Consider the following 25,485-nt stretch of genomic DNA (forward strand, 5'->3'; position numbering starts at 1 on the left):
CCTCCGGGTATGCGTGCTCCAGCATGAATACTTCAGCAGGTTCTGAAATAGCATCAGACACCTCTAGCAGAGGCAGGCGGCTCAGGGCATCAGCAGGTCCCAGGTATTTTCCTGGACGGTAAACCACCCGGTAAAAGCAAGGTCCGGCGTATCACTCCAGGTGATGCCGGCACGGAAAGTGCCTTGTCACTCCCCACCAGCCCCAACAGCGGCTTGTGGTCCGTCACCACCTCGAACTTCCGGCCCCACAGATACTGGAGGCAGCGTTCGACACCAAACATGAGGGCCAGGCGTGCCTTGTCCAGCTGGCTGTAGCGTCGCTCTGCAGCATGAAGCCGACGAGAAGCAAACGACACAGGGCGCTCCTGGCCACCCTTGCCCCGGTGCACCAGCGCGGCTCCCATGCCGTACGGCGACGCATCTACGACCAGGACGACAGGCTTGGCAGGATCGAAGTGTAGCAGCACTGGAGCCTTGGTGATTAGCACCTTGCTGCGCTGAAAGGCCGGGTCCTGCGTCTTCTTCTAGACCCATTGCTGACCATCTAGAAGCAGAAGATGGAGTGGCTGTAGATGCTCCGATAGGTTCGGCAAGGAAACTCCTGTAGAAGTTGGTGAGGCCAAGGTAGCTCTGAAGCTCCTTGTTCTGGGGCTTAGGTGCCTTGAGCACAGCATCAACGTTGAGGGGAGCCGAGGCTAGGCCAGCCTGGGAAATTACATGCCCCAAGTGCTCAACACGGGGGGGGGGAGGAAAATGCACTTTTCCAGGTTGAGCGGGAGAGCGGCGACCTGCAGTCGTGCCAGGATGTTGGGCAGGTTCTGCAGGTGGTCCCCGTCGTCGCTGCCCGTAACCAGGATGTCATCCAAGCACACCGCCACGTCCCGCGTGCCTCATGTCCCTGAACGCGTTGCCTATCTCTCTGAAATATGGCTGGGGCTGAGGCCACACCACACGGTAAGTGCATGCATTTAAAGAGCCCCAAAGTTGTCGATATTGTAACAAACATTGGGGATGCATCCTGGAGCACCAGCTGCTGTTAAACATCTCTGAGGTCACGCTCGGTAAAATTCTGTTCACCGGACAATGCTGACCAGAGGTCTTTGCGTGGCAGGGCGTACTTCTCGACGGCAGTGATGGGTTTGATGGTAACCTTGAAAACCGCGCAGATGCTGACACTGCCGCCTCTCTTGAGGACTGGTACGATGGGAGTGGCCCATTCATATGTCTTGTAGGGCACCAGAATGCCCTCTCCCTGTAACCGTTGCAGATCCTGCGTGACCCCGTCCGTCAGGGCGAACGGAAGTGGGCGAGGCTTGAAAAAACGTGGCCGGGCTCCCTCAGGTACATAGATGCCAGCCGTCGTGCCGGCAATGTGCCCACCCCATGTTGGAACAGGGACTTGAGCTCGGTCAGGAGGCTGGGGACGTACTACACCAGATGCAGGCTGGCTTCCTGTTACTCTGGCAGACGGACACCCAGTGCTTGAATCTAGTTTCGGCCCAGCAGCCTCGGCGACGAACCCTTGGATAAATAAGGGGGAGGGGTTGCATGTCGCCAAAGCGAGCGCTGACCTGGCCCTGACCCTGTATTTGGGAGAGCTGCCCGGAGTAAATGCGCAGCATCCCGCCCGAAGTCTCAACGGACATGGCGGGGAAAGTACGCTTGAAGAGTTTCCCGGACATTAGTGATACCGTGGCCCCTGTGTCCAGTTCTATGGAAATGGGTTGCCCGCATACTTCGACGGTCAGCATGTACGTGGGCACAGACGACAGAACAAAGCCTATTTGCCCCATGTTGAAAATAGGCGGGTCCTCAGCCACAACGTGGAGCCTGGCCACGCAAGAACTTGAGCCTGCTGCTGCACGCCCCCGCCGCGTACCCTTGCGACAGCTACCCTGGCCGCGGGCTTGTTTGATACCTGGGCTTGAACCAGGCGGTTGCTGCTGTTTACTGTTCGTCCTTCCTCATCGCCGTACCCGTGCTTCGTGCCCGGTTTTCCCGCACATGAAGCATTATGCTTGAGAGAACTAGCACTGTGAGGGGAAGTGGGCACCGCCACAGCAATCGCAGGTTGTGCCCTTTGTCGTGAACTTGACCGCCACTTCCGCCGACGATGAGCTAGTCGTACGGGCAATCCCGCCGGGCTCCTTCGGGGCAGCTTCTATTACCTGCCTTTACGGCATCGTCCAGCGAGAGGTCGAGAAGCTGCAGGGGTCGTGTCTGCATAACTGGGTTGTTGATGCCGCAGACGAAATGGTCCCGGAGCAGCGAGTCCAGCTGGTCCCCAAAGGTGAAGGCACTCGCTAACCCTCGTAGAGCAGCGATGAAGTGCCCAAGAGTCTCCTTCCCGGCGGCTCCGGTTGTTGAAGCGGAAACGCTCCATTAGTATGGACGGTGCCGATTTGAAATGCGAGCGCAGTATGGCGAGCAGCTCACCCAGCGTCTTATTATGCGGCGTAGCTGGCTTCAGAAGGTCGAGCAGGAGACTGAATACGCGGGTTTCACAGCTAGCCAGGAAAATGTCCCGCTGTTTGGCCTCGGGTGTGCCGTTTGCCCGGAAGAACACGTCGACTTGTTCCTCGCAAACTGGCCACGCGGACCGATCTCCCTCGAACGGCTCGAACCTTCCGTACTACGGCATGGCGGCAGCAACTGGGGTTGGTGTCTCGCTGCCCGCGACGGCATGGAACGATCCTTGGGTACTCGTCGCAAGTGTAACGATCCGCCCGGGTTCGTGAACGAGGGAGTGCTGAAGGCACGTTCCGTTAGACAGACGCTCCGCAGCGTGGTGGTGAGGAACGATGACTGACCTCCGAGCAGCTGTGCTCGCCGGTGTTTAATGGTGCAGTGACCAATGTTGCCTACCGAGCCGGGCAGGCCAACGAAGATTATGCCCGAGGGGGCGTCACTTGCTTGTTACACTGTTTAAATATTCAATACACGTATTGCCACTGTTTACAAAGCACTATGTACACAAATGCAACAATCCTGAGCCGATCCATTTATTTGTACAGTAAACGTAATGGAATGCAGTTCATGCCACTCAGAAGCAAACTGCGGTCAAAGTATGGCCTTTGTATGACCATATTCATAATCTTACAAACGCAGAGACAGAAATACAGAAAAATATAAAAACACTCGTTTCTGTCACCTGCCACCTCTCCCTTGCCTTAAGCTGACCTCCGGTCCTATCCCTGCGTTCCACTAGCTGCGCCCTTCTACTATTTCATTTTTGTTATTTCTTCGTTGCTCTATTTTCTTGATTGTGTCACCGCAAATTCACCTAGGCGTTTTAGCATTTATAGCTGTTATATGCACTCCTAGCTTTTCTTCTTTTGGTACGAGAACATTGCTTATTTTGTGATGTCTATGCTTATGTGCCTTCCGGAAGAGCTGCCGTCCTGTGCTGTTTAAGCTCGCTGCTTTTTGTTTTTTTATAAAGGAGCACAAATACTTGCTAAACATATTGCGGATGCTGTCAATAAATAACTTCAAGTCGCATCATCTCGGCGCCATATGCGATGAAAATCCGCAACGACGATGGCAACATGTAAGGCAACCATTTTTGCCGTGCTAAATGTTACGTCATATATTGAGAATAGTCGGACGCAAAGGAAAGGAGGATAACTGCATTTTAGTTCCTTATTGTGGAACATTCGCTATGTGCATAGCAACCTGCTGAAGGTTCAAGTCATACATCTTCGCCATAGGATTGGACCTAATTCCTCTTGCCGGTGCCAGCATGTGCGAGCGTGCCGTCGAAATGCTTCGCGAGGTATTACGACATAAATATTTGACGTAATATAGCCATCAGAAAACGAATAAGTTGCGAGAATTTACCTAATAACCCAGCTTTTCATTAAGCAACGTCTTATTAAATGCGTCCTCGATTCGGCATTAAACTAAACGGATTTCTAGGGACCTGCGCATTCATTAAATAAAAAAAGATATAGGACAGAGAAGGTACTTTGCGCTTTCCCCATAGAAATTTTTGTACGACGCAGGTGTTCCAGGTGCTTCTGCCGATGAGGGTGAAGTGTGCAGGGAAGACGATGCATACAACGTCGTCCTGCGCTGCCAGCTTGGATCGCACTCCATCGTGCTAGGCGCCGAAGTTAAAGCGGTGGACCCCTCTGTTGAATGCGAGCCGGGTTCTACGGCTGGATACGTGGAGTTCAAGACTAACCGCAAGCACTACAATCAGACGCAACGGAACAAGTTCTACAAGTGAGTACCACAATGAACTACACATACGTAGACTAATTTCCTGCAGAAAACGTAATCAACGCAAGTTCGATTCCGATTGATTTTGCTTTATCGTCAAGCACCTATGTTCGGAAACAAGCTTTTCAGAAATTAGGGCAGTGGCCCCAAGCAACTTTGACTTCCTGTCTTTGGCAGTATTTTGAATTATTCAAGGAAATAGAAGTTATGGTGGTGTCAGGGTCTCATAGAAGATCTTTGTAATCGCTCTTTCGTTGCAAGCTGTCGCAAGTAGCAGTGACCCAAGCAAGCACAAACGAAGATGGACTCCACTTACTGGCTTTAAATAGTGTGCAGGCACTTGCTCAAAGTGGTGGATATTTCCTCGTGTAATGAATGCCGTCCGCCCAGCGCATTTTGAAGCGCCCTGCTCACCCTTTCAAAGTAGAAGACGTAGGCATGACGACAATGAGATGAAGACAGTAGAATCATTAGGATGGAGTTAAGACGGAACTACCATGATGACAAGACAACGAAAGAATGAGTAGGGGTAAAACGATGGGATTCTGGTCCAGTAGAAGCTATTCGGCAAGACAGCAAACAGCCATCCGACAGTGGGGGCAGCGGGAAAGTTGAAGGAAGACGCAAGGAAAGCATCGTTTTCATAAGGCTTCACACATGAATGCTATACTGAAGACTGATATATCACATGCGGCACAGCTCTATAAACGAGTTCTCACACTCCGTTGGAAGTACTAGAGGTCTGTTGGTAAGCTGACGACCTCGCTTGAACGCAGTCGCGGCCGGCGATTACCAGTGAGGGCTTAACACAGGCGGTATTGCTGCAACATGGCAACCATGACGTCAGCCTTCACCGCTTCAACAGAAGTCTCCTAGTTGAAGGCGACATATCGGCCCGACACAACACGCGAGGTAGGCTGCTGCTACTCAGAAGAAAACGCGTGCTGGCACATACCTGGCTTGTTGCGTCGCAGGTGTAATCAGGGCGCTTGCGTGCGTCGCACCTCGATGGTGCTTGAGGCGAGACCGACGGAAAACACTTTGTGCCTGTCATTGTCATTGATGAGCATTAAGTAACCTTAACTGTACATTTGGGGTTCCTCCCGATCAGATCATTGTGGGTACACCGAGGTGTTGTATGTACACATGTAATCAGCAGAAACATCAGTGTGGGCGCGCACACCACATACACCAGCAGTGGGAGCCAGAACGCCGCCTTCTCCCACCTGCACGAACTAGTGCGCGGAGCGTCCCGGTGCTTCGACCGCTACGTTGTTCTTGCAGCCACAGGAGCTGCGCGTCGAGCGCGTGTTTGGAGACTTGCTAACCCTAATCCCGCCGGATACGCATACGACGTCGATACCTCGTCAGCATGGTGGAGATTACGGGGACAGTAAATGATCAGCAGCATGTACTGCAGGACGAAGGCCTCTCTCTGCGATCTCGAATTACAACTGTCCTGCGCCAAACGATCCCAACTAGCGCCTTCGAAGTAATTTCATCATCCCACCTAGTCTTCTGCCGTATTGGACTGCGCTTCCCTTCTCTTGGCACCCATTTAGAACCCTAATGGCCCACCGGTTATCAAAGCTACGCATTACAAGTCCTGCCCAGCTCCATTTGTTTCTCTTAATGTCAATTAGAACAACGGCTATCCCTGTTCGCTCTCTGATCCATACCACTCTCTCTTCTTGTGTCTTAATGTTACGCCTAACATTCTTCGTTCCATTGCTGTTTGCGCTGTCCTTAACTCATTTTCGAACTTCATTGTCAGTCTCCAAGTTTCTGCCCCATAGGTTCGCACATGTAGAATTCGTTAATTGTGCACCTTTCATTTTCCATGATAAGCTTCCAGTCAGGATCTGACAATATATCCCCATTGCGCTCCAACCCATTTTTCATCATCATCATCATCATCATCATCATCATCATCATCATCATCATCATCATCATCATCATCATCATCATCATTATCATCATCATCATCATCATTATCATCATTATCATCATTATCATCATTATCATTATCATTATCATTATCATCATTATCATTATCATTATCATTATCATTATCATTATCATTATCATAATCATCATCATCATCATCATCATCAGCCTGGTTACGCCCACTGCAGGGCAAAGGCCTCTCCCATACTTCTCCAACAACCCCGGTCACGTACTAATTCTGGACATGCCATGCCTGCAAACTTCGTAATCTCATCCGTCCACCTAACTTTCTGCCGCCCCCTGCTACGCTTCCCTTCCCTTGGGATCCAGTCCGTAACCCTTAATGCCCATCGGTTATCTTTCCTCCTCATAACATGTCCTGCCCATGCCCATTTCTTTTTCTTGATTTCAACTAAGATGTCATTAACTCGCGTTTGTTCCCTCACCCAATCTGCTCTTTTCTTATCCCTTAACGTTACACCTATAATTCTTCTTTCCATAGCTCGTTGCGTCGTCCTCAATTTGAGTAGAACCCTTTTCGTAAGCCTCCAGGTTTCTGCCCCGTAGGTGAGTACTGGTAAGACACAGCTATTATATACTTTTCTCTTGGGGGATAATGGCAGCCTGCTGTTCATGATCTGAAAATGCCTGCCAAACGCACCCCAGCCCATTCTTATTCTTCTGATTATTTCCGTCTCATGATCCGGATCCGCCGTCACTACCTGCCCTAAGTAGATGTATTCCCTTACGACTTCCAGTGCCTCGCTGCCTATTGTAAATTGCTGTTCTCTTCCGAGACTGTTAAACATTACTTTAGTTTTCCGCAGATTAATTTTTAGACCCACTCTTCTGCTTTGCCTCTCCAGGTCAGTGAGCATGCATTGCAATTGGTCCCTTAGTTACTAAGCAAGGTAATATCATCAGCGAATCGCACGTAACTAAGGTATTCTCCATTAACTTTTATCCCCAATTCTTCCCAATCCAGGTCTCTGAATACCTCCCGTAAACACACTGTGAATAGCATTGGAGATATCGTATCTCCCTGCCTGACGCCTTTCTTTATTGGGATTTTGTAGCTTGCTTTATGGAGGACTACGGTAGCTGTGAAGCCGCTATAGATATCTTTCAGTATTTTTACATGCGGCTCGTCTGCACCCTGATTCCGTAATGCCTCTATGACTGCTGAGGTTTCGACAGAATCAAACGCTTTCTCGTAATCAATGAAAGCTATATATAAGGGTTGGTTATATTCCGCACATTTCTCTATCACCTGATTGATAGTGTAAATATGATCTATTGTTGAGTAGCCTTTACGGAATCCTGCCTGGTCCTTTGCTTGACAGAAGTCTAAGGTGTTCCCGATTCTATTTGCGAGAACCTTAGTAAATAGTTTGTAGGCAATGTACAGTAAGCTGATCGGTCTATAATTTTTCAAGTCTTTGGCGTCCCCTTTCTTATGGATTAGGATTGTTAGCGTTCTTCCACTGATTCCGGTACGCTCGAGGTCATGAGGCATTGCGTATACAGGGTGGCCAGTTTCTCTAGAACAATCTGTCCACCATGCTTCAACAAACCTGTTGTTACCTGATCCTCCCCAGCAGCCTTCCCCCTGTGCATATCTCCCAAGGCTTTCTTTACTTCTTCCGGCGTTACCTTTGGGATTTCGAATTCCTCTGGACTAATTTCTTTTCCATTATCGTCGAGGGTGGCACTGGTACTGTATAAATCTCTATAGAAATCCTCAGCCACTTGAACTATCTCATCCATATTGGTAATGATATTGCCGGCTTTGTCTCTTAACGCATACATCTGATTCTTGCCAATTCCTAGTTTCTTCTTCACTTTTTTTAGGCTTTCTCCGTTCCTAAGAGCATGTTCAATTCTATCCATATTATACTTCCTTATGTCAGCTGTCTTACGCTTGTTGATTAACTTCGAAAGTTCTGCTAGTTCTATTCTAGCTGTAGGGTTACATGCTTTCATACATTGGCGTTTCTTGATCAGATCTTTCGTCTCCTGCGATAGTTTGCTGGTATCCTGCCTAACGGAGTTACCACCGACTTCCATTGAACACTCCTTCATGATGCCCACAAGATTGTCGTTCATTGCTTCAACACTAAGGTCCTCTTCCGGAGTTAAAGCCGAATACCTGTTCTGTAGCTTGATCTGGAATTCCTCTATTTTCCCTCTTACCGCTAACTCATTAATCGGCTTCATATGTACCAGTTTCTTCCTTTCCCTCCTCAGGTCTAGGCTAATTGGAGTTCTTACCATTCTGTGGTCACTGCAGCGCACCTTGCCGAGCACGTCCACATCTTGTATGATGCCAGGGTTAGTTCAGAGTATGAAGTCTATTTCATTTCTAGACTCGCCTTTCGGGCTCCTCCAGGTCCACTTTCGGCTGTCCCGCTTGCGGAAGAAGGTATTCATTATCCTCATATTATTCTGTTCCGCAAGCTCTACTAATAACTCTCCCATGCTATTCCTAGTGCCTATGCCATATTCCCCCACTGCCTTGTCTCCAGCCTGCTTCTTGCCAACCTTGGCATTAAAGTCGCCCATTAGTATAGTGTATTTAGTTTTCACTCTACCCATCGCCGATTCCACGTCTTCATAGAGGCTTTCGACTTCCTGGTCATCGTGACTGGATGTAGGGGCGTAGACCTGTACAATCTTCATTTTGTACCTCTTATTAAGTTTCACAACATGACCTGCCACCCTCTCGTTAATGCTATAGAATTCCTGTATGTTACCAGCTATATTCTTATTAATCAGGAATCCGGCTCCTAGTTCTCTTCTCTCCGCTAAGCCCCGGTAGCACAGGACGTGCCCGCTTTTTAGCACTGTATAGGCTTCTTTCAGCCTCCTAACTTCACTGAGACATAATATATCCCATTTACTGCCCTCTAATTCCTCCAATAGCACTGCTAGACTCGCCACACTAGATAACGTTCTAGCGTTAAAGGTTCATATTCCAATGGCGGCCTGTCCGGAGCCAGTGATTCTTAGCACCCTCTGCTGCGTCGCAGGTCTGACCGCCGCCGTGGTCAGTTGCTTCGCAGCTGCTGGGGACTGCGGGCCGGGGTTTGATTGTTGTGTTCATATAGGAGCTTGTGGCCAAGTGCTGCACCAGGGTGGCCAATCCTGCTCTGGTGAGGGAGTGCCTTGCCGGTTCTGGTCATCGGGATCAGGCCGCACTCCAGGCCTGTTTGTGCAATTTTATCAACGCGCGGATTTTTTTTAATCCGGCGGAAAATTGCCGGCACCGGTATTCGAACCACGGACCTCTTGCACGCGAGGCGGGTGTTCTACCTCTACGCCACCGCTGCACCTCAACCCATTTTTGTTCTTCTGTAAATTTCATTTTCATAATCAAGGTCCCCTGAGAGTAATTTACCTAGGTAAATGTACTGCTCCACAGACTCTAGAGGTTGACTGGCGATCCTGAACTCTCGTTCCCTTGCCTGGTTGTTGATCATGATATTTCTCTTCGGCCTATTAGTTTTCAATCCCACTCTGATAATCCCTCTCAGTTAAGTTAGTCATTTGTTGTAACTCGTCCCCAGTGCTGCTGCACATAACAGTGTCATCTGTAAATCGATGGTGGCTGAGATATTCGCCGTTGATCGTTACTCCTAAGCCTTCCCAGTTTAATAGCTTGAATATTTCTTCCAAACATGCGGTGAGTACCATTGGAGTGGTTGTGCCTTCTTATCTGACCCCATTCTTTATAAGTATCTTCCTAATTTTCTGGTGGACAATTAAGGCAGCTGTGGATTTTTCGCAGCTACTTTCCAAGATGTTTACGTAAGCGTGCTTTGCTCCTCCATTACCTAATGCCTCTATGACTGCCGGTATCTCTACTGAATGAAATTCCTTTTGTAATCTATGAAAGCCATATAGAAAGCCAGATTGTACTCCGCGAATTTCTTGATTACCTGATTGATGAAATGGATGTGATCCGTTATAGACTATCTCTTCCTGAAACTAGCCTGTTCCCTTGGTTGACTGTAGTCCCCTGTTGACCTTAATCTATTGGAGGATATCTTGGTGAATATATTATGTAATACTGGAAGCAAGCTAATGGGTCTATGATTTTTCAATTCTATAACGTCTCCCTTTATGTGTATTAGTATAATTTTGGCATGCTTCCAGTGTTCTGGAACCCTTGCAGTCGATAGACACTTCGTATAACGAGCCGCCAGTTTTCCAAGCATCGTCTCCACCACCTTTGATTAAATCGATGGTTATTCCATCTTCTCCTGTTGACCTTCCTCGTTTCATTTCTTAGTTGGAAGGCCCTTCTGACCTCATCGCTAGTTATAGGAGGAGCTTGTGTATTCTGGTCGTTACTGTTTATAATTCAGTTATCCTGACTCCACTGTACAGGTCAATGTAGAAGTCTTCCGCTAATTTTACCATATCTTCTCGATTGATGATGATATTACCCTGCTCATCTTTCAGTGCATACATCTTGGCTTGTCGTATGCCAAGTTTTCATCTCACTTATTTCATGCTGCATCCATTCTTTACTGATTCATCAGTTTTTCTCGCGTTATTATATCGAGTGACCCTTATTTTCTCCTTGTTGATTAGTTAAGACAGTTCCGCAAATTCTGCCTGCTCTCTTCTCTATCTCTTCTAAGGCTGCATATATTTTTTGCAAGTGTCAACCTGAATCTGTCCGCTTTTACCCTTAATGCTTCCAGGTTGGCCTGTTCTTTCATGACAAATTTTACTCTTTCTCTCTTCAAACCGACATGAATCCTAGCCCTCACTAACCTATGGTCATTGAACTTTACCGTACCTAGCACTTCTACATCCTGACTATGCTGGAATGGGCAGAAAGTATGAAATCAATTTCATTTCTTGTTTCACCATTAGGGCTTTCGCAGGTCCACTTTTTTTTCAACGCTTCCTGAAGGAGTTTATTACTCGTCGCTTATTCCTTTCCATGCATTCTACCAACATCTCTCCTCCAATGTTCTTAGAATCCACACCGTAGTTGCCAATTGCTTCTTCTCCAGACTGCTCTTTTCCCAGTTTCGCATTTAAGTCGCCCATGACTACAGTATACTGAGTTCACTTTTCGCATCGCTAATTCAACATCTTCATAAAACTTAGTTTTTTTTCGTAGTCGTGACTAGGTTAGAACGTAGATTCGTGCTATCTTTTTTTCTATACCTTCTATTCAGCTTTATTCCAAGTACTGCTCCCCTCTGATTAGTGCTGTAGAATTCGTCGATGTTGCCCGCTATGTGCTTATGGCTTAGGAATCCTACTTCGAACTGCTTCTTATCTGGTAGTCCTCTATAGCAGAGGACGTAGCCATTTGTCAGCACTGTGTAAGCCTCCCCAGTTAGTCTAACTTCACTAAGGCCAATAATATCCCAAACAATACCTTATAGTTACTCCAAGTCTCTTGCTAGGCTAGCTGCACTCGAAGGATTTTGGGTGTTAAACGTTGTAAGGGTCAGTTTCCATTGGCGGTCTGTCCAGTTCCAGAGATTCTTAGCACCCTCTGCTACGTTAGAGGTCTGACCGTTGCCTCGGTCAGGTGCTCCACAGCGGCTGGGGACTGAGGGCCATTGGGTGAGTTAGCCATTTGGGAGGGGGTGGCCGAATACTGCACAAGGGAGGCCAATTCCTGATCTGGTGAAGGAGTGTCTTGTTGAAGCATTGTGAGCCTTCCTAATTTGGTTGTACCTGGGTTAGTATAGATTAGTATAGTGTGTACCTTTCGTAACGATGCTCGCCCACCAAGACAATGTATGAGTTTGTACATTTGTTCAAAATTATGTGCCACTTCCGTGTCGTGTGCGGAGCAGCTTCACTGGTCAGCCCCCTTCCGACTGCCTCACGATTTCTTTTTATAGACTCTCGGTGAAAATTTGGTGCTCATGTGCGAATTGTTGAGAATACTATGATATATTATTAGGTGGGATACTCAGAATAACAGAAGCCTTTTCAAATAAGGAATGCACTATACTTTTGTATATATGTCTTGTGCGAGCAGAACTTCAGTTTTGCCAAATTGCTTGAAGCAACAGGACTCTAACGAATTAAATAAACATTTAGTTGGCTGAGATGGGACTTGTTCGTTTGCTATGCGATCACTTATTGCTGCAAAAACATAAATAAGGATTAAGAGCACAATTTGCGGAGTTTCACTGTCGTCATTCACTGCATCTCAAGAGTACCGTGACTACAAGATTTTACCTAAAATTGTGGACAGCTTAGTTTCATGTGAGAGCTTTGCTTCGGCACTTGCTCACAGTCACGCTACGGCGCTTGCGGAACACCGGTGTATTTCTTTTACATTCGTGATGAATATAAACGTTGCCATATTACCCGCCTGTTCACCAAGCTCGATAGAGTACGTCTAAATGTTGAGCTCTTTTTTTGCGCTGGTTTTCCTTAGCTAGCTTCTTATGCGTTAGTCGAATATTCATAACGCATACATATATTCTATTGCAAGTGTCTTGCGTATGAAATTTTTATTTACTTTCTGGTTTCGTTAAATATAGCCATCACCAAAGCATTGTGCTGACCATGGCCACTTGCAGAAATAAGCGAAAGAATGAATAAATGATTAAAGCGTTTTGGCACATCAGTTCCAATAAAAACTATTCACCTGCCATCCTTTCATACTTCCCCGAAAACGTGTTGATTCGTAAACAAGTTCAGTCGTGCGCTATTCGTAATTCCTGCACGCAATATAATAAATGAAATGAATAGAGAGTACTAAATATCACATCTGTTTTGATTTATTATACAATCACACAGAGAAAAGTGATAGTTGCGCTATAAGAAAAAAATATAAATTGTAGTCAAATATAGCTGCCGACGCCGGCTATTAACTGCTTATCCGGCCGTTCTTGTGGATGGTGGCAAGTCTGACACTAGTGTTTTTGGTCGTGAGCTGCGATAAGGCACCATAGGTCAGTGATATTTTCGTCAATGTTATCGCACTATATGGCGCTATAGCTTATGAATCTCTTGTTGACGTTGCAGGAACAAGTTAATACGGTGGTGGGCCCACTGCCGCCTGGCTGGCGTCCCGAGGACATTGTGCGGCTTTCGCGACGACAACGGGATTGTGCTCTACATCAAGGAGTTCGACGTCATGAAGATGCCGGAGATGGCTAGGGTAAGTTGTCCAACACTTTAGCCGCAATTCTGTATGCTGTGTGCGCATGTCAGTAAAGACATTAGAATGCCGTATGAAAAATACCTCTCATAAGGTCTCTAATAAGCTGCGCGGTGACACCCACTGAAAAACTGTCGTCAGAATAGTTTTTAAAACAGCATGTCAGCTATACAATAACAAAGGTGATCGTGTGGAGACTAAGGTATCCCTTGGTCCAAGGCTTCCACCGCAGGGCCATGGCTCCTGGCAGGTATAATGCCACCCAGGTGCTCTCGGAAGGAAGAAAAAGTTAATAAATGGAAAAAGCAAACCAACTATTAACGCATCTTCCGCTCATTTGAAAATTGGGGTTAAGCGATGCGTTAGTTCGTCAGCTGAAATGGTAACGGTTATGGGAACGTAACGCCTATGGCCGAAATAATTAAATGAAATTACGTAGAGCATGTCTTAGTTTTTGATATAAAATGTTAATGACGCAAGGGCAATCTAATGCGTAACGAAACTTAATGCGGTTAAGCAAGTTTGTGTAACGACGCAAAAGTTGCAGGTGCGGCCTCCGCTTAAAGAGGTGCCGATATGTTATTTTCGACAATGCAGTTTTATCGCTTAATGAAGGTGCTAGGCCTCTTAGCCGTAGACACTAATGGCCACGAGCCAGAAAGCTCCATAAACATTTTAATATGGTAGCCTACGTACAGCTAGTTTCGCTTTTATTTCGCAGAATTATTCTATGTTGTGATGTCAGGACACAGTATGCTGTCACTATCGACTAGGACATTGCTACGTTTGACGCTCGCCGCGGCGTGCTTGGTCGTCTCATATGCTGCCATGTGTAGTGAGCGGCGATATAGCAGCATAGCAGACAGCCAAGAAAGAATGCAGTCTTGTTTGTAGTGAGAGAATTCTACTACGGTCTGCTGCGTTAGCACACGCAGTGTGCGTGTTGCTGCGCCAACAATCTAGGTTAGACCAGAGGAAGAGAACGTAATGAAGTTGTCGTCCGCGTATACGATAAATTGCGCAGTCAGGTACAGAAATGTGACGACGCCCAGTTCTGTTCGGAAACTTCTTCATTTCAGGCATCGCTAGCCGAGCATAGTCGCCTAGAAGGCACCGTTCAGCTTGCACAATTGCACAGCTAGTCCTGTTGTCTCCGTAGACTTTGCGGTCGGCGTGCAACTGGTGGTTCTAAGACAACCACAAGTGCAAAACTACAAACATAGCCACTTCTTTTCCATCTTTTCGTTCTACTTTTCCTATGGTTTACGTCCGTCCGTGTGAAACATTGTGGAAGGCGTTCAATGAGAATTAACCCTTAAGAGACAAAATGACTGCATTTGATGTCCCATTGTGAAGGCAACTATTTGAAGTACGACGTCCCACGTACCTCATATAGTTGTTTTCGCAACGATACCTCATTATGGCAAGCCAGACAAAAGCGGCGTTTCCTGGTTCATAACGTTCTCAGTTGCAAAAGCATAAGGAGTAGCAGGCGTATGACAGCTGAACATAGTTACCATAATATATAATTTATTGTTACAATTTTGTTCGTATGTTAACTGAAATATATTCCTAGCGCCATCATTAGTCTAAGCGCACGAATCTCAATCGACATTAGCGATTCTCGTGAAGCCAAGGAACAATATTCTTCTCAATTAAGGTGAAATACGCAAACAAATCATTTAAGGATAAATCTCCCGCTCTAACTACAAAGATTGATTTTACAGTCCATACAAAAATAGAACTCAAAGAAATTGATATTTAATTTTGTAGCTCATCCTAGATCAGTCTTCCAGAGTAGGTGGAAAAAGTACTCGGCTTCGTATTCAATATGCTTAATGGCACGCAATATTGAAATAATTCTGTTTATTTTCTCCAAATAATCTGGTTACTGAAATGCCTGTCGTGCTAAATCTTCTTGCTCCTTTTGGTTACAGGGACAGTGGTCAGATGATGTATGCATGAATTTCTGCAACCGCCTGCTTTCCTTTATCAAAGAGAATGTTGAAGGTGATGATGGCAGGTCAGTGAAAATTACTATTGATTTTACCAGATTGCATTGTTCTCATTTTCAGAAAACTGATAATGTTAACGTATTGTAATCATTTGCACAAAATTTTCAGTCACAGCTAAGTAATCAGTACTCTGCGTAAATGGGTAAGAAACCTTAGTGCCATCAGGCAGGACTTCTAAGGTTAAAGTGGTGACCTGGGGTGCTATGCAGGATGCGCCGAGTTTCTCGTTCACCCGAGTTTTACCCGAGTTTGCTCGACGGCAGTCAGTGAACGGAGATAGCGCGGAACGCGCAAAAACTACAGGCAAGAAATTATGTAGACAAAAAGCCGCGTATGACAACATGAGCGCACCCTGCGCGGCACGCTGCTTCCACGTTTCAAGTGCAGACGGCTGCACAACGAAGCGCGCCAGCGCCGCGTATTGTTATCAACGGATTATCGCAACTTAGCAATACTGTGACTGTGCCGCTGTCTGTCTGCACACTTGCCGTGAGCCGCTTGCCACGCCTTTCCCGGGCGCGTCAAGGGCGTGGCTCCTCTTTCGGCGATATCTTTCTATCCTCGATCGAATGCGAACAGGGTACATGCGGCGCATTCTTGCACCTACGCTTTCGCTCAAACGAATACGTTAAAATACAACAAATAAAATAACGAACATTTTTATTTCTTTAAGTGTCTGTTTTTTGTTTTGAATGCTAGAAATTTGTGATGACAAACGGAGATCGAGCAAATTATTAAATTTTGCACTTCTTGCCGCGAGTGGCGACAGTGAGGCGAAAGCTTAGAAGCGGATACATGGAAGCGGGTCGCACGCACGAGGCAGTTCATACGGTGAGAAGTCGCCTAGGGGCGCTACAGTGCTATTCTCAATAATGTCAGTGATCACCGCTCTTTCTCTATTAGGGGAATAGAAACGCAGCGCCGTTGTACGGCTGTTCATCGCAGGCGCCTTAAGGCCTCCACTTTACCAACTAAAAACGACATACTAGTCATAAATACGGGAGCAACGGCTGTCAATGCAAAATGGCGGTCCGTAGTGCCCGTAGTGACGCAGTTTAGTGAAAATGTACCAGTTTATCTTTGTGCGCGAAGCCTCGGCGATGCATTGCGAAGAAGGGCGTGCTTCCCATCGACACAATTCATCGCTTGTCATCGCTTGCCCAGTGAAAGTGCCTCTGAGCGCATGTACGTACGCAGTAGTTGAGTGTTTTGTGCGCACCAAGGTGCTTGCGGATTACTTATGCTGGAGCCAGCAGCGATCGCAGAAGGATATTGTAACGACACCGCAGCAATCGCATTTTGGCAGGTGAGGGCTCTTGTGTGCGGTTATGAAATGAGACTTCGAACTGAGGAAGGTGTTGGAACTGTTGAGTGCGCAGTGCTTGTGATGAAGAAATGCCATTGCACTGGGTCTAGAAGAGCGAGCGATTCTCGGACGCTGATCGTGTTTACGACGTTGTGGCTCCGATACATCACCGATGACAGAGCAGCCATCTCAAACGTCTGCTGCGATACGCACTCCTCAGCATCGTCGTCACCCTCGGCACATCGACGCCTTGCAAGCAGCTACAGTGACGTGCCGATAATTGGTTACTGTGCGCTACGTCGCCACAATGCAGGCAATGAAACCGTGCTGTGGGGCCCTCTCAGCCCGAGAAGATGTATGCATGAGCCAGCGACAGTCAACGCTTTGTTTTTGATAGTAGTGCGCAGTACATCACCGATGACAGTGTGTTGTGCGTGTTTTATGTCGGTGGTGAATATTGTTGATGCCTCTCAGCTCGGCACCGCGTCGCTGTTGCCGAAAGATAAGTTGGGCGTGGCCCAACCGTGGTGGGTGCGCGCACAAGAGTTACGTGCCTCGCGCGGGGCGTGACCTCTGGCTTTGATTGACAGGCGAACTCGTGCTAAACTCGTACATCGCGAAACCCCCTCCGAGTTCAACTCGGGAACATGGCGGCGGCAGCAGCAGCCTGTGTTATTGCAGCCAGCGGCAGCAAGCGTCAGTATGACCGTCTGGACCCGTTCGCGTGCATGACCGCCGTGGAGTTTCAGCGTCATTTTGGCCTGTCGAAGACATCAGTGTGCTGGCTGTGTGACGAGCTAGGCGAAGACCCTCGTCTGTGGAGACAGCGTGGCGGGCTTCATTCGCTCACCGTTGAAGAGCAAGTCCTCTGCGCCCTCCGTTTTTATGGGACTGGGAGTTTTCAGGGAAGCGTCGGCGCCGAGCGTTACATTGGACGTCATCAAACTACTGTGAGCCTCTGTGTCAGCGATGTCTGATGCGCTTATTGATGCGGCAGTGCTGAAGCGGTGGCTGGCTTTCCCGAAGACTGCGGCTGAGCGGGCATTTATAGAAGAACGCTTCTTACTTCGCGGAAACATTACGAACGTAGTCGGGTATGCCGACGGAACGTACGTAGGAATTAAGGTGCATTGAATGTCAGCGTTACTGTGATTAGCATTGAAGCAATGTCTAGACGCACCATATTGCCAAATTTGTCACTTCTGTGTAGCCGATTTAAATTTTGTTACCGACGTCACACATGCGGCAGCCTATGATACTGACTTTTTCGCTGGTTGCTGACACTTTACCGATTGTTCTACTTGTCTATCAGGGTGCCTTCCATATGGCACACTTTTTGGGGAAGGAGGTTAATGAAGTATAAATAGATAAATGGATATCACAAATTGTGTGAAGTACCCTGTGAATGCTAATCTCACAAAGAACTTGGGGTTTTTTATGAGATTACTTAGTACGTAGCACAAATTACTTGGTATGCATAATTCTGAATTTTGGTCATGCGTCATGTATCGGCCGCACTATGAAACAGCAAGGCATTGCACAATTCGTTGCAGTGCGAGATGTGGATGTCGCGCCAAGCCTGTTGTGCCTATGCATTTACGGCAAAATGAAAATGCATTGAGAATCTTAGTGTGCTGGCTTGCATGAAAAAAATACTTCACAGTGTTTGCTGTGTTCACTGTTGGTGCATGTGCCAGTGGTTCAGTGTATTTTCTTTTGGGGGGGGGGGGGTCAGCGTTATTCTGTATGGACAAATCCTATATATTTTCGTCTCATAATGGGGCTCTAATTCTTCAGCAGTAGAACAATGCAGATCCAATGCTCTGCAGAACTCAGTGTGCGTGAAGATGTGAACCACAAAGGCAAAGTTACATATCAGGCGAAATGTGGTGCAGATGCCAATGAAAAGTGGGTCTTTAACCCACCATGATAAAAATAAAGATTGCAGAGCGAATAGACCTTTTGTACAGCTTTATAGCAATGATTACACAAACTGTGACATGCTCAAACGTCTAAAAGCTTGCCGCAATGCCAAAGTAGGATGAGCGATATGCAGCATATTTTGGCATTGAACATGTCTTGTAAAGGCTATTTTTATTGTAAGCCTCACGCCTCGCTATCGCGCCTTTCCCTCCGGCACTCCCTTTACTGAAACGCAGCACTGTCTTTCTATTGGTGTCATGATAATGATGGTAACGGCAGCAGTAAGGCTGGTTATTGCTTGCCCCTTTGATTCTTGCGAGTTTAGTCGTACAGAATATGGCACGTGCATACACCTGTGCAGAAAAATTTTATGCTTGTGGTGATTTATTGGAGAGTTAATTCGTGTTGGCACATATCAAAGATGTGCGCCATTGTGGCTTAATAACTAGATCATTGGTGAGGTTGAAGACTCATTGTATCAGTATAGAAGCTTCAAGCTGAATTGTACCACAATTCGACGGGACACAAAGAAGAGAAATACACACAGCAGAACGCTCTGCTGTGTGTGTTGCTCTTCTTTGTGTGCTGTCGAATTGTTGCACGATCCAACTTCAAATAGAGCATTGGGCCTCTTTGGTGCAGGACCGAGGAAGGGAAATACACACAGCAGAACGCTCTGCTGTGTGTGTTACTCTTCTGTGTGTGCCGTCAAATTGTTGCGCGATCCAACTTCAAATAGAGCATTGGGCCTCTTTGGTGCAGGACCGAGGAAGTGTGAGCTATTCGACACCATGCCAGTGCCTTGCCACACAATTATGGAAGTCTGAAGGTTTGCAAACAAAGCTTTGCTTTCAAATCCACCTGCTCATGTAGTACAAGCGCTAATTGATAGAACCAACATACAAAAATAATGGTGAAATGAATGGCCTTTGAAAATTTGTATGTTGACACTATGACATAATAGGTGCTACAGCGAACTCGACAATTGTACTGGACAGAGCACTTTGTTTCCTATGTGAAGCACATGCTTTCATTACATGCTGTGCAGATAACCAAGCTCAGTTTGTTTTAATGAGGTACACAACATTCACTGTAATCTGTTTTTTGATTCTAAAGTGCCAAACACAACCTCTTTTTCAAGGATGTCATGGGAATATTTGGCGAGAACTGTTTACAGCCCCTCATAATGGAAGTGTGGCCGGCCAGCTTTACTTGGGTGCCTTTATAGATTTCTGTTCCTGATCATTGTGTGCTATCAAGTTTCTAAAGTCTGTGCAACCAGTGCAAGGCATTACGTGATTCTATAGTCGGATACAACTTTAGGAGGCCGCAGAATCTGCACTTCAACGGCAGGTAAACACAAGCCTGCACCAATGGGCACACACACTACACTGACGTTGTGCCGCTGGACGCACTAATACCCGCTCATTGGAGAGGGACTATTTCTTTAGACGTGGAGGCAATCGGCTGCTGCGCTTTGGTCATCTGGGTGGGGCCTCTCCTCTCTTGTGAAATTGTATCCGACTAGAGGATGCCGCTTTTCATACAACACAAAAGGACAAAGTGTACAATTATTTGGCCTATGAAATGGATACATCACAAGTGAGCTATGCATGGGCTTAAGCTGTGTGAAAATTAGTACATGCAAATATATGACATTGGTAAAGAATATGTGGTATTGAACATGCATGTAATGGCATGTTTAAATCGGGGAGTGTTGCATTCATGTGCACAGTCTATAGGTGATAGCATTATTAAGGTCATGCAGTTTCCTGTCGTTTCATTGCGAAATACACACACCGTTCATGTTGTGGCTAATCAACACCCACTGTATTCTTGCACATAGAAAGAACAAACAGCACAATGACGTATATGCTGCATTAGTGTCTTTTTCATTTAGACGGTCCAGGTTTTTACGTGTTTGCCCATTTTGAAGAGACATCAAGTGCATGTTACAAGTGTCCCAATATGCACAGCACAATGTTTACTGCAATAATTTTATTCATGTTCTTGAATAATAAACAAAATAATAAACTGAAAGCTCCTTTATAACGTGTGTTCTGGGGGCTCGACTGGAAAGCAGTGAGTGCACTGATCCTACTGTTGCAGAGCAGCCCTCTGGACAGCAGAGCACGTGCCTGGCGCTCGCCTACTGCCACCAGGCGGTTGAGTGCCTCCAGCAACAGAATGTTTTGCTGCAAAAAAAGTGGATTGTTGGAATGAATCAACCGCATATAAATTATTATTTATAAATAAAAATGCTCATTGCACTATGGGTACTAACTGCCCTTAACTGTGGAGGCCTTTAGTGTATGCATAATAAAACAATTTGTCGGGACAACATTGCTTTATTTTTCATAACGGGTTGTTTTTTTCAGAGCCAATTGTAATGTTTATTAGTGTGCCAACAGCTGAGGTGTCCTCGAACCTTCACGAGTCTCTACTGTCAGCACCACAAAACCTATTTTTGTTCGATGCAAAATCAATGGCGCTCCCTACAATCCCGTCGTATGCGAGCTGATTGCATCCTATGCATACAAACATCATATTTTTGTCCCGTTACGTAATTTTCTACCATCCTCGGCTGCAGGTGTCTCTCCTTGACATCCATTCTGTCACGCTTATGTAATCACCTGTTATAAGTTGGCAACAAGTGATTGAAGCATGGCCTGCCCACCGATTCCATTTTTTTTCTTAATCTCAACTAGCATATCAGTTGCCATGGTTTACTACGCCACTGTCTTCCTGCCTTAATGCTATCTCCAACAATTTTTGTTACTTCGCTTTCTGCACAGTCCTCGACTTCTCAAATTTCTTTGTTAACCTCCAGGTTTATGTCCCATATTGCATAACCGGTAGAATGCAACGATTCTAAACATTTTTCAAGGATATCGGTAACGTGGCGATCACGATGCGGGAATGCCTCCCATGTGCTGTTCAACCCATGAAATTTTTGTATAAGTTTCCTGCTTTATATCAGTACCTGCTATTTATATTTTACCTGGATAACATACTCTTCCATAGATTCTGCGGGCTGAATGTCACAGATGAATTTCTGTTATATCACTAAGTTAGTGAAGGTTACCTTTATCTTTTCGATATTTTCGCGGGCCCACGTATATCTAAAAGCACAAACACTCTTATGCTCTCAATGCCTTTTTTAAACTGCTGGACATTTAGTTCGTTACTACGAAAGTGACTTAATCCGTGCACTATTATTATGCTAAATATGAAACAGTAGAAATATACTTATCCGCAGTTTGTCGATGCCTCCGTCACTGTGTTGGTTGCGAGATCCATCGTCGGCACCACCTCCTTGTCGCATCGTAGCTATATCGGCTGCCTTCCTTTTGCACACACTATGCAATATTCGTGACGCTCGCAGTCACGCAGAGTGGAGGAACTCAGCGCACTCACAGAAGCAGCACCGAATAAGTTGTTTGTTCAGGATTGTGCCGTGAACAGTAGGTACGCGTTGCGATCTGTAAAATCGCCTAAGCTATTCGCAGTCTTTCGGGGTGCACGGAAAGATTGCTCACGGAAGAACAGAACTATCCAAGAAATGGTGGTCATTGTCGAGCCTGATCACTACGTCGCGCACTGCAAGCTCGTTGTACGAGTTTGTTTACACTGGGCCTCTTCGATGTTTAGCCGCCATGCTCGCCCGATGAATGTATGTGATGACGCCACCACAGCGTTCCCTCGTGGTATAATGCGAAGCGTACTAAATTACAAATTAGTTGAATACACATTCAGTGTACATCTTGTAAGCTTTAAAATGCTTTTAAACCACGTCAAACTAACTAATAATAGTGTATTAAATGCATTTGTTTTATAACTCGCTTGTGCGTGTAATGCACTCGGTGGAACGACAAACAAGTGAAAGAAGGCGCGACCATGCACCGACGGTATGATCACGTGAGCCCCAGTTTGTCGACCGCCCAGAAGGCAACGCCCAAGGAATGATAGCCACCCAGAGTGAATCTAGATAAACCAATGAAACTGGAGGCTTGTCGAAAGATAAACTGTGTCTCGGTACCATTTGTGCTTTCATCTTGGGGTGTCGCCAGAGCTCGTGAAGATCCCGAGTTTCGCCAAACTCGGCGCATCCTGCATAGCACCCCTGCAGTCGTCAATTCCACGCATGATATACAGAGCGATAACAACCGGCATTTCACCCTCTATTGAAGACATTCTCGATAGCGATTATTCGAAAACTTTCACTACTTCTGACAGATTAGCTCGGGATCGAATCCCGGCCACGGCGGCCGCATTTCGATGGGGGCGAAATGCGAAAACACCCGTGTGCTTAGATTTAGGTGCACGTTAAAGAACCCCAGGTGGTCGAAATTTCCGGAGTCCTCCACTACGGCGTGCCTCATAATCAGAAAGTGGTTTTGGCACGTAAAACCCCAAATATTATTATTATTATTATTGACAGATTAGCTGAAGATTCGAAAACAGATTTATTGCTTCAAAAAGGGGTCTACGCCTTGCCTATAAAACCAGGAATGGTTTGATTTTGGTCCCCCTGTGCACTGGTGCATATCGCCGAATGCGTATTATAACCACCGCAGGCGTGCACAACCACGTCCCTATGTGCGTGTGCAAAAGCAAGGAGGCACGCACCTACATATGTTACAGTAAAGAATTTTCTCCTTAGGGGAACATGCACATACATGTGACGCGTTCACTGCTAACCGGTTCACTAGTCTGTGCTTTCCGACCCGCAGGACTGCCTTCCTTTTCGAGTATACGCCGTCTTCACGGGAAGTCGCCTGCAAGCGCCTGCCAGATCCAGAGAACATTTACGGCCTCCCAGATTGGTTTATAGAGGCGTTTGAAGACTGCTGATGCGTCCCCGTTCACTGCGCGCCTTATCGCAGATCATGGGAGGATTTCACGACCACTGTTCTTCTGACGGCTCCATTCTAGGACAAGATGTTCCATATTTTTTGGTCACCCCGCAAAACTTCTGCCATTCCTCCAGATGTACTTCTGCTGCACACTGCCTTATGGAGGGTGCGAAGCATGTGGTTTATATTCTTTGTCAAAAATTGTCACTATTTTTGTTATAGTTCGACAAAGTAGGCAATTTTAAACTTTAACGTTTGATGACAGTGCTCTGTAAGCCACGAAATATTTTGAATTACAGTGCAATGCCAATAAATCGGTACAGACATCGGAATACTGGTTGTGGATACAGGCATACAAATAAAATGCACCTTTTCTGCAGCTGCGTTATTGTAATTTTCCTTGGTCATATGGTTGTATCAGTTCGTGGAAGCCCCTTAATATGCGGTGCGTTATGCTCATGTCGCCTCTTATCAGCGCCCTTGCAGAGATCAAGGTGTTTGTAGGAGTGGAATTGCCTTGCCTTAGGTGAAGATAACAAAATTTCACACAGATATACACAATAATGAAGCAGTACAAAGAGCATAAATGAGAAATTGTTTCCTGTCACGCGATGTAGGCGTAGTAGCTAACAGCTAGTTTTGCTGGGCTCGGTCACTTCCACTGGGAAACTTCTCAGCTGCAACGGGTTGTCAACCATAAATAAAGTAGGTTGTCGGAATAGTTATTATAGATTGTGATATTTTACTTACGCAGAACCTAAGAACATTGACATGTGATTGTTTTACGCCCTAATTGCGTAATTTTTGCACTAGTTCAACAATGGTGTCATTACAAAATCCAACGCCTTTTCGTAATTCTTTTAGGAATTAAGCAGGGTCGATATAATTTGCACTTTCTAGCTCTCTGGATGAATACGTTGTCATTCGTTGTTCTGTTTGGATTTCTACACCCACATTGGCCTATACATTCAATAAATTCAAGTAGTGCTTCGACTTCATAAAAAATAACTTAGCAGATATTTTGTTAACTACCAAAAACATACTGTACTGTGGCTCTTGGAATGGATAACGTCTTTTTTATGCGGTAATACTGTTCTCCCTAGAAATCATTGATACATTCGAAGCTGCGCGGCGAGAGCCTCGAAGCAGTCACCGTGAAACTTGCAGCACTCAGGTTGCCTCTCATTACTGCGTAGGAAGTGCTCAAAGCCTTTGGATTACTTCATGCTCGTCATAACCGCTCAGGCAGAAAACAAAAGTGAAAAAGCAAGCTTCAATCGCTGGCAGCGCTCTCCACCAGGTTCGTGGAATGGGATATAATGTTAAGTGCCCATCTTGAAATGAATACAGAGCAGATGTTTAGTGAAGCGGGCGAATAAAGGTTAAGCCATTGGCGGTGGTGCGCACTTCATCTTACGCAGCGTGTAGTCTCTCGAAATGGTCACAGTTCCCATGCATAAAGATGTTCACAGCTTTATTATCATTAACTTTTTTCACATAATCATGCGAGCTATGCGAAAGTGCAAAGGCAAAATACCGCGCTTGCACATTGAAATTTGTCTACGCATCAACATCACAAGGATTGAGGTGATGCGAACAAATGCCGTGTGAACATTGTAAGGTTGCATAAGTCACGCTCAATGAGGTGTTTACAATGACTGCAAGAGACGACGATGTACAAACAAGATGTATGTGGAGACCGATTCCACCTACACACGTCAAAGCGTATTCTTACTGGCGCCACTCTTGGCTGGGCTGTAACATGACCTCCGCTTGTAAAGGCGCCCTCTCGGCGCTAACTACAAGGGAGGGGAACTGGCGGCAAAGTAAGGCTTCAGCCGGGGCACATGCACAACGTCAGTGGGGACAAGCGAGTCTAACGGAGCGATCTCGTACTTGACATCACCAAGCAAACTCAATATCGTGGGCCCTGAGTAGCATGGCAGCAGCTTTTAAGGCAAGCCGACGCAGCGACATGGTGTCCATTGGAGGACAACAGATTCAGGAGGAAATCGAACGTCCCGATGTCGGCTGGCGTACCGGATCTTCTGTGCGGCCTGAGAC

The 25,485-nt window shown here is 46.4% G+C and overlaps 1 protein-coding gene across 1 annotated transcript; it reads left to right on the top strand.

Moving 5' to 3' along the window:
- The first annotated feature begins 926 nt into the window (after nt 1-926).
- On the top strand, nt 927-23,737 carry LOC142586128 (decapping and exoribonuclease protein-like). The gene is made up of 5 exons (XM_075697381.1): nt 927-954; nt 4,005-4,227; nt 13,186-13,321; nt 15,259-15,344; nt 23,299-23,737. Exons 1-5 carry the CDS (start codon nt 927-929, stop codon nt 23,417-23,419), a joined length of 594 nt encoding a protein of 197 aa, XP_075553496.1. The 3' UTR covers nt 23,420-23,737.
- Nucleotides 23,738-25,485: the final 1,748 nt, after the last annotated feature.

This window comes from Dermacentor variabilis, chromosome 6, assembly GCF_050947875.1.
Source record: "Dermacentor variabilis isolate Ectoservices chromosome 6, ASM5094787v1, whole genome shotgun sequence".
In the NCBI taxonomy this organism is placed as follows: domain Eukaryota; kingdom Metazoa; phylum Arthropoda; class Arachnida; order Ixodida; family Ixodidae; genus Dermacentor; species Dermacentor variabilis.

Coding starts and splice junctions, on each gene's coding strand:
- LOC142586128 (XM_075697381.1), top strand. CDS start 927: ATGGCTGGGGCTGAGGCCACACCACACG. Junction 4,228..13,185: donor CAACGGAACAAGTTCTACAA/GTGAGTACCACA, acceptor TTGACGTTGCAG/GAACAAGTTAATACGGTGGT. Junction 15,345..23,298: donor GTTGAAGGTGATGATGGCAG/GTCAGTGAAAAT, acceptor TCCGACCCGCAG/GACTGCCTTCCTTTTCGAGT.